Raw genomic sequence first — 14,300 nt, forward strand, 5'->3', positions numbered from 1 at the left:
AAACCGTTCAGTGGAGACATTTTCCTCCACTGCAACTGCACAGTTGCGCTGGGAGGCAGAGGACATGGACGTAGGTCAGGACACAGCTTTGGGCATTTTACCTAATAGACTTTGCACTGGATGTGTGAAAGACTTCAGTTAACACAGCCTCTGGTTACCAGATTGGCATGTGTGTGCACACTTGTACCTACGGAGTGTGCATGTGTTTAAGGTGGCAGGATTAAAGGGCAAATTTGTTGTTAGCTGTGACCCTTTGCCTGTCTAGCAGTTAGCCATTTTTGCCTTTCAGGGGCAAAACACATGAAGGTCTTAATGCCAAAACCAGTATTAAACAGTGAATTAGAAAACTTTTTTTTTGTGCACTGAAGTGTAACATGCACTGACATGTGGCATTAGATGGCTGAGCAAAGAAAAGATATAAATGAAAAAAAATACTCAGATTTGAGTTGATCACAAACAGCTCAAACAAGACAAATAAAAAGCATCATTTAATGTACAAGAAAGAAAATGTACATGACACACACAGGGCTGATGAGTGCACACAGCTTCAGAGAACGGAAACAGGAATGAACAAGGGACCACATCAATGAAGTCTCAAGCTGAAGTTAAGAGGTTGAGACTACTGGTATAAAAACACAGTTTCTAAGAAAGCTGTAGTTACCTGCTATGAAAGCTGAGCCAAAAACATATAAAAATAGCCACAAATAAAAATACAAAATGCAAAGTGCAGAATTACAGTTAAATTACCAGAAGTAGTGGCAAATATTTCCACATAATGCTGCAGTCAGAGAAATCACATTTACAAAGCTGCTGAGCTGAACAAGCTGATGAGCTGACCTTGATGCTACAAGTTCTTTAAAAAATACAAGTACCATTGAAACACTGCAATGTTACTGTGGTACCACGCTGGAACATTTGACAGGAGTCACATTTTACAGAGAATTGATCTTTAAGCCAAGTTAAGCCTCAGCTCAAACGTGGAGCAAATATGTAGAAGATGATATGAATAATATGCTTGTTAATCATATGAAGACAATGTGACAAAAGACAGAAAAACACTGCTAGACCCAAAAGAAACTAAAATATTTAGCAGTATATATATATATATATATATATATATATATATATATATATATATATATATATATGATATAAGTGTATTAAAACATTTTTAAATACCTTCTTGCAAATACTTTTAGCAGGAAACAGTCCTGGTGAGATTGATAAAAAGCCAATGAGAGCCAAGTGCAACAGGCTGAAAGCATGTGCCATTATTTTTAAATCTTCAAATACATGTTCAACTGAATGGATTATTCAAGTTTTCAGAGGACGTTGCATTAAAAAAAATAACAAAAAAAATTAAAAGAAACAAAGAAACAAAAAACTCCATCAAATGTCTTCACAGTCCTGCAAACAACAAACACTGTACCTCTCTTCTATCATCTTCCAGCTGGGTACATCCTTCATCTGCAAAAATCTACAACACCAGAAGGGGGCCTTAATAGCATTGAGGCAGACGGTCACAGTGTCTCTTCATTAGCAGGGAATACTTTCATCACATTCACCATAGCAAAACCAGTACCAAGACTTTAGTCCATACAGGAGTCTGATGACACCTCTATGCTGAACTAGACATCAGTGGTGCGAATGCCGTCATCATCCACTCTGAAGGGAGAGCTGTAAGCAGTGTGAGGCTGAGGCTGCGAGCGGTGCCGCCGCCGCCCACTGGCCACATCTGCTGTCGCTGTAAGGATCCCCAGCCCGCTGGTTGAAGGGGCTGGAGAGGAAAGGGAGTTGGAGGAGGATGAGGTGGAGGATGAGGTGGAGGAGGAGGAGAGAGAAGGCAGATTGGGCACAGAGCTGAATGCGCTATCTTCATCTTCTGTGTCCAAGATGATGGGCTCACATGGAGGAACAGGCGTCCAGGGCTGCCAGCCTGGTGCCACAGAGCAGGACTTGATCAGTGGAGGTCTACGCTCGTCACTCTGCTGACCACGAGATGTACAGGAGGCATTTTGACTTCGATAGAGGGAAGATGCACGCTTAAATGAAAAGCCCTGCAATCAGAGACAGAACAGCACAGTTATGTACTTACCAAGATTTTTCATTCTGTCTTCAGCAACACAAAAAAGAAAGGATTTACTCATTTTTGCTGTTTTGTTCCAAAAGAAAGGCGAGAAAAGGCAGACTTACCTTGGGGGGACCTCTGAATTCCTGGATTTTCATCTCGATATCCCGGATCCAACCGTGCATCTCCTCAGGAGAGTCTGTCTATAGAAAAAAAACAGAAGAACAATTCTAGCTGGGCAAAATGTCTGATTTAATTTTAATAAGAGCTACGAGCTGTACATATTTACATATTTATGCATGCAAAAAATTTTTGTGATCGAAAATATAGAAGAAAAATCTTAAATTAAGGTGACACACAAACCCTGACTTGGTTATAACTTTAAACTAAGGCTGTCAAAAATAACGCGTTGGCAGTGGTAACTAAGTTATGTAATTAAGTGCGTTAAAATTTTAACATAATTAGCACAACCTCATCCCCCACACTTTTCCCAGTGAGAAGGTTCAACACACTCCTGCATTTAAAAAACAACAAAAAAAAAACTTTTCCCGCAGTTCTGTGCAAATGTCGCTGCTCTGTCTTCACCACCCTCTCCCGTTGTTCCGTGATTCATGGCACCAGCTGTCAGTGATCAGCTGATTAGCTTTTGTGTCACAGGTATCGTCTCTCTTGTTACGTTTGTTTATGGTTCTGCTGAGAAGGAGGAAGCTAGAGGTTTATGTTTCACACAGGCTCATATTTGCCCCAAAGTATTGTTTTTAGAAGCACTAGCAATAGTAGGCAAAATGTGTCAGTCTCATGTCACTGTCACGCGAAGCTGTAACCAAACACAGCCTATCTCACTTAGATGTTATTTGCCTTTATTTCATAGTACTTTTCAGTATTAATGGGGTTTGCTAGAGACACAGCTGTAAAATCCACTAGTCATCAGACAGCCATGCACACATCTATGAAGACAGATCAGGTTCAGACATCTAGTGAATGTAAAACAGCAAAGGAAGCAAGGGAACGTCTTCTCTAAATAACTGGTGTTATGATCATTTAGGGGCCATGAATGTGATGAGAGAAATTATTAACAGGTTCTGAGATACAAATTTATTTATTTATTTGAAATTTATTTATTTAATGGAAAACCACTTAAGATACTTAACTTACTTATGCAGGGGTGGGTCTAGAAAAGTTTTGATGGGGGGCCAGGCAGGGGTACTGGCCAGAAAAAGGGGGGCACAATTTTTTTTTTTTTTTAGATATAGATTTTATGAAATATTGAAATGAAAAAAAAATGTGAGAAAAAAACCAAGTGAAAGTCAAATAAGGAGGTGCAAATAAATGGTGATTAATTATTTAGTAAGCTGTGAATAATCTGATTTAAAAAATGTAATCATTTGTCTTCACTATTTTGAAAAAAAGAATAGGATTCTGCCTGCTCTATCACATCTTATATTGTATTAATATTTATCTTAAATTCTCTCTAACAGAAATATTCTGCATATTTAGTTTGCCCATAATTTTATCATTTGGTGTTCATTGGTGAAATCTGAACCATAAGTATATTTAAAGTTAACAATTCAGGATTCTCTGTGACTGTGAATTTAATAGAAAAGTTCCTCAGTAAGACAGCAGATGCAAAAACCCTTTTCTAACGTTTATCTTTCTATTGATTATTGATTAATTTATCAGATGGTTTACTGAAATCATTTGAGTTAAGTCACTTATTATCTGATTGGTAAATTAATCAATTACAAATAATCTGAACCAGAGGTTTCAGCCTCTTAAATATCTTTTCTTTTTTTCAGACATTTCGGTAGACATCCAATTTATTCTAAATTAAGTGAGGGGTAATACATAATTCATTAACTAGATTAATCCTTAATTCTATTTATACATTATTAGAATGGTCAAACTTAAAAAATTAAAAAGAGCCCCAATTTTAATATACACTACAAATGAGACTTTTCTTTGAGACGACTCTTTCCATGTTAATGTCAGTGTTTAGGCCATGACAGTTATTTCTGTCTGTTTTTGTTTTTTGTTTATTTGAGTTTGTTTTTCACGCTTCCTTTTTGTCACGCACCAACAAACAGAAAATCGCTCATGCTTGCACCCTGTTTCTATCTCTCCCAGCACTCTTAGGGGTAGGAACAGGATATTATTGTTGTCATGGTAACAGATGTCTATGCTATTCTCACAAAAACAAACTGTCCAGGCCTTCAAAAAAAAGAGCCCCCCGGCTACACACATCAGCAGCAGAGCATTTAGAAAAAACATGTCAAAACATCAGAATAGATACACCTGGGAATATACTGTAGGCCTTCTCCGTTCTTACTGGTGTAGCTAAATATCCTCTATAGTTACTCTGCAATGTACATATGAATAATAATTTTTAAACAATGTGGTGAGTAAAAGCATGGGGATTTTACCTGGATGTAGAAAGTTCGGGAGCTGGTGATGATCTCAAAAAGGTTGTCTCTGAGCAGGAGGTCCCTGATGGCACGGAAAGTCAAGAATTACCTCACCTAAACTTTTGTTTTTGTCACAACTGTCACCATCAATCACTGCAAATCAAAATTTACCTGAAAAATGACACAAGAATTTCACCATGTACCTACGAACACATCCACATCCATTTGTAACTGAAGTTCAACTTGTTTTGACAGTCTAAAATTTGTATTGGCTCATGTTGCTTAATTTCTGTTTGAAAAATTAAAGGTGTGAATATAATATCATTAAAAGCTAGAATGTATTTCATTTGAGAGAATACAAAACAGCACAAAAATAATACAGAAAAAAAAGAAGCAAGAACAGTGTCGATATGTCAGTCCCTATAAAAAAATTAATAAAACAATTTCTTTTAAAAAAAGGAAACTTGATATTTTGTTTGAGCGTGTTTTGCATGAATTACTGCCTCAACGCGGCATGACATGGGTGTTATCAGCCTGTGTCCCTGCTGGGGTGTAATGGAAGACCATGAGGCTTCAATACTGGCCCTCAACTCTTTTGCACTACTCGGTCTCATGTGTCTCATCTTTCTCTTGGCAATGAGAGTTTGCTGGCCAATCAAGCACAGTAATCTCTTGGTCATTGAAGCAGGTTTTGGTTCTTTTGGCAGTGTGGGCAGGTGCCAAGTCCTGCTGGAAAATGAAGTCAGAATCTCCAAAAAGCTTTTCTGCTGAATGAAGCGTGAAGTGCTCTAAAATCTCCAGCTGCATTGACTCTGGACTTAATAAAGCACAGTGGATCAACACCGGCAGATGGCATGGCTCCCTAAATCAACACAGACTGAGGAAACTTCACGCTGCACTTTAAGTGTCTTGGATTGGTGTCTCCATTCTTCCTCCAGACACTGGGACCTTGATTTCCAAATGAGATACAGAATTAGCTCTCATCAGACAAGAGCACTTTGGACCACTGCTCAACAGACAAGTTAATTCTTTCTTTAGGCCAGGTAAGACGCTTCAGATGTTGTGTTGTTCATGAGCGACTTGACAAGAGGAATACGACTTTTGAAGTCCATATCCAGGATCCGTCTGTGTGTGGTGGCCCTTGAAGCTTAACTCCAGCCTCAGTCCACTCCTTGTGAAGCTCTCCCACATTTTTGAATGGCCTTATACTGACGATCTTCTCCAGGCTGCGGTCATCCTTCCTGGTTGTTCCACCTTTTTCTTCCACACTTTCCCTTCCACTCAACTTTTTATTGATGTGCTGTGAAGCAGCACTTTGAGAGCATCCGACTTTTATTGCAATTACTTTCAGAGGCTTTCCTTCCTGACAACTGTCAGCTCAGAAACCTTCCTCATGATTGTTAATTCTGTTTAAACAGACCGTGAAACCATTTAAATGTTCAGGAGGCCTTTGCATGTTTTGGAATAGTTAGATTGACTAGACTGATTAGAGTGGGGCACTTGGAGGCTACAACATTGAACCTTTTCACACTATTCTAACTTTATGAGACTTAGATTTTGGGGCTTTCATAAGCTGTAAGCCATAATAATCAAAATTATGACAAATAAATTATTGTAATGTCTCTCTTAGCATATAATGAGTCAATATATTAGTTTTTAAAACTTTTTCAAACTAGTTTTTTCTTTTAAAGTTGAATTACGGAGATAAATTACGTTTGTTTGTTTCTAATCTTTGAATTTCACCTGTAAATAACCAGATGGAGAAGAAGCAGAATCAAGACAGAATCTGACTGATTTATTATGCACGACTCACCCCGACTTGACGAGACATTCATGGACCTTTTGAATCTCTCTCAGTGCAATAGCTCGGAGAGGCTCCTTGTCCTTGGACACAACCACACAAAGACCACAATCACTTAAGGGGCATCAACTGGAGGCAGGAAACCAAAAAGCAAAAAAAAAAAAAAAAAAAAAGAAGGCTGTTTCCTTACCATCTCAGTCTTGTAGTAACTGACTGCAATATCATCCAGGGTGAAAAACCGCCTCTTCCAGCTCTTCCTCTACAAATAAACAACTCATTAAACTCTTTTCATTCAAACACAGAGTTAATCTGTAGTTACAGGCTGGGCACTCACCACATTTCCTTGTTTGACACAGTAACCACATCTCAGCACACCAGGCCTGTTTCCCTTCCTCTCCCTCCCGTTTGTGTCTTCGCCCTCATTCTGAAACATTTCAACATAACTATCTTTATAACCAGTTAATCACAGTCACTGTTAACCATCATTTTCAATTATGCAACCATGTGATATAAGTACGTGCTCTTGCTCATGTCTTATGGTTGCTGTCCATATATTATGTTATTACATGTTTCTGTCCATGTATTATGTCATTCTATGTTACAAAGATGTAAATTAGCTACTGGCTATAATCTTGCATAATTCCATGTAAATGTTCATTAATATGCATGGTTTTTCAACAGACATGTCACAGTCTAACATTTTGCTTTATTGGGTTCATTGCTGCAGTTACTCTGCTTTACCTGGATGGGCGTGTGCACCACCACACCACCAATGATCTCAGTCTTGTAGGCCTTCTGTTTGTTTCCTCCCTGTGTGTCACTGATCACTGCACTAACATCTGTTCTCGGAGGTACAGGGCAAGCTTTTGGAACCTGTCAAAAGTAAGATGACATCAATAATACAGACCTGTAAGGAGAAGCCGCATTTCAGATTTCAATTGTATAAGCAAGCACATTTGGGCCTAATTTAGGCTACTTTTGGCACTTATAGGTCAGTTACAACACTGGTATATGTTCATGTGGGCCAGATGTGGACTCAAGATCAAGACCTGTGCTTAACATAGGCTATGACAAGTGTTGTGTGGCAAGAAATGGGCCATGTCTGATTTGTCACTGAGTTTAAGCATCTACACTCATCTTGAATCAGTGTTCTTACACAAAGCTGAACAGGGGGGCAAGGTAAACTTAAAAAAAAAATACACAAAATAAACAAGCACAAATTACAAAAACACACAAACATTTAAATTCTACACACTATTTTTTTCACCTTCAACCTCACAAATTTAATAGTTTCATGTTTAAAAAAGGCCCCTTTGCATACAAACTGTTAAATCCGTGTGCACGAATCGCCTGATACACACAGACAAAACTGCATTTTTGTGCTGATCAGTTTACAAGTGCATGAGGGGTTTTGAGACGCTTTTAAGACTTTCGGGAGCCTCACAGCTTTGTGTATACATGGTGCGTTTAAGTGCTGGTGGAAAGAATTTGGCGTGGACTTTATAAAGCACTGTTTCAATGCTTCAGCAGCATGCCAAAAGTCACATGACCCCACGGTGCGTCAGATATGTATTGACTTGTTTTTCAGGGACTTGACGTGCCTGGTCACTGTCTCAATGCTTTAAACTGAGTTTCAATCCTTTTCATTACAACTTTCTAATGACAGGAACACAATCATTATTCCAGTTACATAAGCAGCCCTTTTGATGACTGTAGAATGACCTGTTTTCTAACAGAAGTCTAATATTAATGTCAGCTTTAGACCAAAAGTAGAGACAAATAAACATTTCAGACAAGTGATGTTTCATAAAGTTTCTGATCATTTACATCAAGTCTGTTCTCAGTCAGAAAGTATAGAACTCTTATACAATCTATCTATCTTTGCCATCACAATAGATGCAGTTTGAAGTTTAGTGTTGTCTTGTCGGATTATTCAAGCCTTACTTTAAAAAAGATATCATCTGGGAGCATATGTTTCTGTACAAAAATTTCAGCATAAATGGTGCTTTTCCAGATGTGCAAGTTGCAAGCTCCAAAAACACGGATGCATCCACATCAGAAATGCAGACTTTTGAACTGAGTGCTGATAGTATTTACAGACAATGATTTCTAGAAGTGATCCTGAACAGTGCATTCATTTCAATGACAGAATCAGGCTCGATTTTAACAAGGTGCTGGCTGAGAACCTGAAAGTCATGGGCATCCTAAACTGAGTTTTTCGGCCGTGCTCTGAATTATTCAAATTCATGAAACTTTTGATGATTTTATGTAGTGTAGCTGCTGGAATATTCAAAGTCTTTGGAAGTTTATATTTACAATTTTTTCCACAGTTTGCTGATGTGGTTGTTTGTGGAAATTGTCCATTTCTGCCCACTTTTACTTCACCACTGGGAGTCTATGCCTCTCTACAGCACTCTTTTTATACATTTACAAATGTATAAAAATACTGCCTGTCAACCTGAATGATATCAGTGGTTTATCAGAAAGCAGTTAGCTCACATACCAGATGTCTCGGGGCTGTTAACAATTTGTTAAATAATGTCTTTTCCTTTTTATATTCTCACATGGTTTAATACAAATAAATGAGAAAATGACCCAGTATCTCACAAAAATCAAAATGAGAAAAATTCAAAAACTGAAATTTCCTCAGTGTCCTTCTGCAAAAAAAAAAAAAAAACTGTACTTCAACTAGCCCCACATCCCGCAGCTACAACAGTAGCATGCTGCTTGCACGATGCTATACAATGATATTGAACATATTGATAAATCAAGGGGAACTAAATTAAGAATTTTAATTTGACGCCTTTATTGATATTTTGCTGCTAGTAGATTTTTACTTTATCTTAAAAAGTTAATGGTATTTATTTGTAATGAAGTGCTGTTAAATTTCTGAAATTGTACTTTTTTGTAGTATAGCATCTGTTTGTTCCTCCTACAATGCAAAAAATAAATAAATAAATAAAACAAAACAAAACAACTAACCTATCCCAATGAAGAAGATTAAAATAATGTCATTTCAAGACTTGATCTTAATTATTTCTCTAGTCTTCATTTCTTTTTATTGCTGCATCTACATCCTGTCCAATCTGCTTCACACAACTTTTCATTGAGGCCAAGTAAGCTCAGAAAATGCTGCAGAGCAACCATCGATTGGGGAAGTGAAAGAAAAAGTTAGCAGCTCTAGCAGCTCTTGCTTCCTGTGTTAGTGAGCAGGTGAGTAAAGAGAAAAAAAAGTTCGTTCACCTGCTGCCATAAGACATCTGGCTGCCACTGGTCACATAAGCTCACCACAGAAAACACAAATATTATGCAAATTTGCAAACTAAATTTTGACACCTTGACCACAGTGACGCATATGTGTTATCACTCATGTTCTTGCACATTCACAATTTCCCCATTCATCAAGTATGACAAAGGGCAACTGTGGGCAGCATTATGCACGTTGTTGGACCAAACCTTAAGTGTCACTGCACAGCTTCCTGTGCTAAGGTAGAAACAAATCCCCATTAATAACTGCCTTTATCTCACAACTCATAAGACATCTGGCTGTGCTAAAAACGTTTTTGTATGACTTTGTGTGTTGTACTTACAGTGATCTTACTGGCCTTGTTGAGGGCAGCCACCCAGTCTCTCATGTCAGTTACATCATTGGCTTGAAGGAAGTATCTCCGTGAAACTGCATTTATGACTGCGTAAATGAAGATGAATTTCATTAAATTTCCAGCAACCACACTATATATAATTATACACATGTAAATGAAATTAAAGTGATAGTGTACCACTTAACTAGCATGATTTAGTGGTTTTACTAGAAAACTCACCGAAGCAGAACTCTGTCTTTGGCTTTTGCTTTGCTGTAGCTTCACTTACCTGAGAGGAGATGAGAGGAGAGGAGAGGAGAGGAGAGGAGAGGAGAGGAGAGTAATTTGTATCTTTGATGTTTATTTAAGACAGGAGCTGTCAGCACTGCAGTGTAGTGAAGCCAGATGTCATTATCTTTGCAAGTGCACTCACATCTGGAAAACTTCAAAAAGTCAGCTTCAGCTGTGAGTGATGTGTACCTGTTACTGCAGATAACACAGAGCTTGTGTATCTGTAAATCTCTGAGTGAATTTGTGGGCATTCGGTTGATACCACACAACCTAAATATCTAGATTTGTGTAGTTAGCAGGTCATATGTTACTACAGCAAACAGCAAAGAAAAATAAAAAAAAATAGAAGAGCGAGTGGTTTACCTTAGAGATGTAGGTTAATTTCAGGCTGCCAACAAAGCTGGCTCCACTCGGTAGGTTCTGCATGCAAACACAAACACACAGTCACCATTAACTCAGAGTCCAAGGTCCCATGGCTGCTATTGATCATTTTCATTTCCTCTTACTGTTTTTGCAAGTGTGTGTCATGTATGCAGCTTATGTGTGAAGCACCTGAGGATTGTCCATATACCACAGCAGAGCATTTCCTTGTGTGTCAAGGATGAAGTATCTTCTCTGGAAGCGGCAACTATTTTCCTTCTCCTCGATGTCCAGGAAGCCACACACACGGTTCAGCCGGTCCACATACGGCATACTGCCACTACCACATATCACTGAGGCAGACAGACAGTTACAGACGCTGTAGTGAGATAGGCAATAGGTGGCAACATGTAAATAGAGCAACATACTTAAAAGACAGTCAAAGACAGTGAAAATGGAGGAAAAAAATCTTCTTATTTAGTGTTCAATTACTCACACACACACACACACACACACACACACACATATACACAGGAAGAAAGAGACCCACTCGCACTCAGCAGTTTTTCATGTGACGTGATTGAGGCTGAGCAGCAAACCCTGGAAGCCCAAGGCTGAGTTGAGGCCCTTCACCACAGCCAAAAATTACAGAGTGCACTTAAGATCTGCACACACGCATATTTCCACTGGTAAAAGAAGAAGGAAAAGAAGGATGGAGGGAGGTGGAGGGTTGCTGGGAAGACACATTCATTAAATGATGGTGTGCCTGTGAATCACTGCATAAACATCAAGCATGCCATTGATGTTCCATGAGATTTTGTCTATGGGATAAAATAAAATGTCAAATTGTTTCTTTTATTATTACTATTATTTTTATTATTATTATTGTTATTGTTGTTGTTGTTGAGAGAAGCTGGAAGGGTTTTTGGCTCTGTGTTTATTTTTGGTCTCCTTTTGTTGCCAAGGGAACTCCACGTATTTTTCCTTTTACATCTCTCCAGGCTTAACGTGAAGTAATCGTTGTGACAAACTGCACATTCTTAGATGCACAACATAAATAGATCTAAAAGAGGGTTTTCAACACCTTTTGCATTTACAGGCCACAGAAATTTAATTAGATGAAAAGCACAAAGGTAATGTTGCTAGCTAGGCCACATCTGCAACAAATCCCCCTCCCCTTCTTCTTTCTTTTTTTTTTTTAACACAAAATAAATTACAATGTCATGGTCGTATAAAATATATAATCAGGCCTGAATAACTATCCCTTCTTCCAGTACTTTTAGAGGACTCAGTTGGCTCACAGCCCTCCACAAGATGGAAGTTATCAACATTTCCATGAAAACATTCACGCAAGTCACCCAACAGAGCACAAGACAAACAAAGAAATACCAGCAGGCACACAAACTACATCTTCGTAGGTTGGTGGAACTCCTGTTGAGCTATTTTTGAACTGATGGGTAAGAAAAATGCCTCATTTTGAAACTAAGCTGTGCTGCAGATGCATCAGTCATGAATGTTTGCCTTTGAAAAAGGTCAAACAATCAGAAGAATGTGCAGAAACTCAGGGTGTATAGGAAAATTAAGCTAGCACCACATAATGCACACAGATATTGATGCTGATACAGGCAACCCTACTCATACACACACACACAAGAAGACACACATAAAAAAACACATTTTGGACATAAGAAAACATCTGGCTTAACCATAACATGGAGGAGCAATGGTGAGGTTTGGCAACTTTGGCTAAATCTAACTGATAAATTTAGATAGCACAAGTACCCTGGTTTTTATTGAACAGTCACCCAGAGATTATGTGTTCCATGTCAAAACCCACTGCTCACAGATCACAGCATTGATATCAGGGTTAATGTCTTTAACCACATACAGGTTACTGAAGTGAAACCTTCCTGCACTTCTTATCAGATTTACAAAAAGTAATAGCAAAAATGGTATAAATGAGATTCAAATTAACTGCTTTTTAAGGATCAGGAATCAAACTCCAAAGAAGATCAATATGTTTTCATGTTAAAAATAGTGCTACCTGTGACAATAATATAAACTCTGAAATGTGAAAATCAACTATTAAACTTGTACCTTATGGTGTTGGACGCTTTAATCGGTCAAATTAAGCATTTTCAAGATGTCACTTTGGGGACTTTTGGCGGTTACTCACGGGCATTTATAAATTATTTTTTTATTCTGTGGACATACAAAATGCCTCTGCATGATAATCCACACCAATCATCAAAGATCAGGCTACATCACTTCTACTTAATTGAGATCGGTCTTCTGCATAAAAATGATAAAAGCTGTTAGTATTGACCACTTGCTACTCTATAACTTTTATTTTTGGAAAAACAATCTAAGTTTTAAAGTCTTTTAATATCCTCCTGTATTATAATAACTCTTTTCTATGGTTGAAATTTTTTAATTTGAAAGTATTTCAGTGAGTGCCCGCTAACGGGTTAGGCGCAGGTCGCCACCGAAAGCCAGTTTTAGGGTAATGGGCGAACATGCACAACGCACATATGAGCATGACATTAAATGTGATCAAAAAGAATTACTCAGCAACACATCACTGGCATAACATTTGTCCAGCTCGGATGACCTACACTTACTATGACTAACGACTCAACGGCCTGCCACACCTAGGCTACTGTACCGCACGCACACACATACATGCACAAACAGAAATTAGTTGTCACAAAGTGCCCGTGTCTCCAGACTTACCCGCTGCAGAGAGTCAGTGTGCGCCACAGCCAGCGCCCCGCAGCTGCGCTACGAAGCGGAGAGGAGACAGTCAAGTTGGGCAAGCACGATCATGGCAGATAAACTTTTATTTTCTGTTTTTAATAACTTTTACAAACAGTAGATATCTACAAGGCCGGTGTGCAAGAGGTTCTCACACTTTCGTCTGTTTGTGTGATCGGATTACAGAAGACTTTCTTATTTCCGGGTTGGACGCTCCGTTATTAGAATAAACCAACCCCGGATGTGCTCTACGCGTCCGTCCTCCTCCTCCTCCTCCTTCTCCTTCTCTCTGCAGCGCTTATTGTATACAAGAAATAGTTAGTGGAGTTTAGCAGACTTTTCTAGCAAATTTTAGCATCGGTTTTGTGCTGTCGTTTTACCAACTTTCAGGAAATAAACTTTGGCTTATTGCTTATTATTTTTTTTATTAAGACTTATTCAACATAATGACTGGAGCATCTTCCAGTCTGCAACTACATGCCATAAATGTTAACTCTGTCACCTGAGGGGGAAAAAAAACATAAATAAAACATTTATGGAGAACTGGATCAAACACACAGACACACAATCTAATCAGGTGGTTCACGTGATAGAGCTGTAAAGGAAGAGACTGCACACCTGGACAAACTAACACAGTGAAGATGGTGTCACTGCTTCACGTGCTATGTGAAGTGAGTATGACACAGGTACTACATAATAAAAAAAATGGTGGTTATACCATAAACACTCCTTCCGCCATTAAAATTCCCTCACAGCATAAGGTGTCACATGACCTCAGTATCTTAAATGGAAACCACATTCCTGAATAAATGTTCCACGTCTACAAAAAGGTTACACAGAAAACTGGTGGTTTTCAGTAAAATTGTGATGTGAAGTTTGTACCCATTGCATATTACTAAATGCATTTATTTGCTCCTTGCTGTTTGCATTTCGGGTGCAGAAAGGATCTAATTTCTTTCAGTATTTTACATCATGTGAGCATTATGTTCTCTTTATGTTCTTTTAGTCAGCTCTGTCTGACTATGGTCTGCTTCTGACCTTTA

General features: G+C 38.4%; 1 protein-coding gene across 2 annotated transcripts; it reads right to left on the reverse strand.

Annotated features, from left to right (window-relative positions):
• Nucleotides 1-1,154: 1,154 nt before the first annotated feature.
• Nucleotides 1,155-13,475, reverse strand: plekha2 (pleckstrin homology domain containing A2). Of its 2 annotated transcripts, none has more exons than XM_041999938.1 (12): nucleotides 13,237-13,475; nucleotides 10,696-10,856; nucleotides 10,507-10,563; nucleotides 10,093-10,141; nucleotides 9,862-9,959; nucleotides 7,013-7,144; nucleotides 6,606-6,695; nucleotides 6,462-6,530; nucleotides 6,284-6,354; nucleotides 4,489-4,552; nucleotides 2,194-2,271; nucleotides 1,155-2,057 (listed from the first exon to the last, which is right to left on the reverse strand). In XM_041999938.1, exons 2-12 carry the CDS (start codon nucleotides 10,834-10,836, stop codon nucleotides 1,629-1,631), a joined length of 1,278 nt encoding a protein of 425 aa, XP_041855872.1. In that variant the 5' UTR covers nucleotides 10,837-10,856; nucleotides 13,237-13,475; the 3' UTR covers nucleotides 1,155-1,628. The 2 variants fall into 2 exon arrangements, with proteins under 2 accessions (XP_041855872.1, XP_041855871.1); XM_041999937.1 differs by having other exon boundaries at nucleotides 10,696-10,882.
• Nucleotides 13,476-14,300: the final 825 nt, after the last annotated feature.

Source organism: Melanotaenia boesemani, chromosome 11 (genome assembly GCF_017639745.1).
Source record: "Melanotaenia boesemani isolate fMelBoe1 chromosome 11, fMelBoe1.pri, whole genome shotgun sequence".
NCBI lineage: Eukaryota > Metazoa > Chordata > Actinopteri > Atheriniformes > Melanotaeniidae > Melanotaenia > Melanotaenia boesemani.

Coding starts and splice junctions, on each gene's coding strand:
- plekha2 (XM_041999938.1), bottom strand. CDS start 10,836: ATGCCGTATGTGGACCGGCTGAACCGTGTGTGTGGCTTCCTGGACATC. Junction 10,142..10,506: donor AATTAACCTACATCTCTAAG/GTAAACCACTCG, acceptor ATCTCCTCTCAG/GTAAGTGAAGCTACAGCAAA. Junction 6,696..7,012: donor TGGTGCACACGCCCATCCAG/GTAAAGCAGAGT, acceptor GAAATGTTTCAG/AATGAGGGCGAAGACACAAA.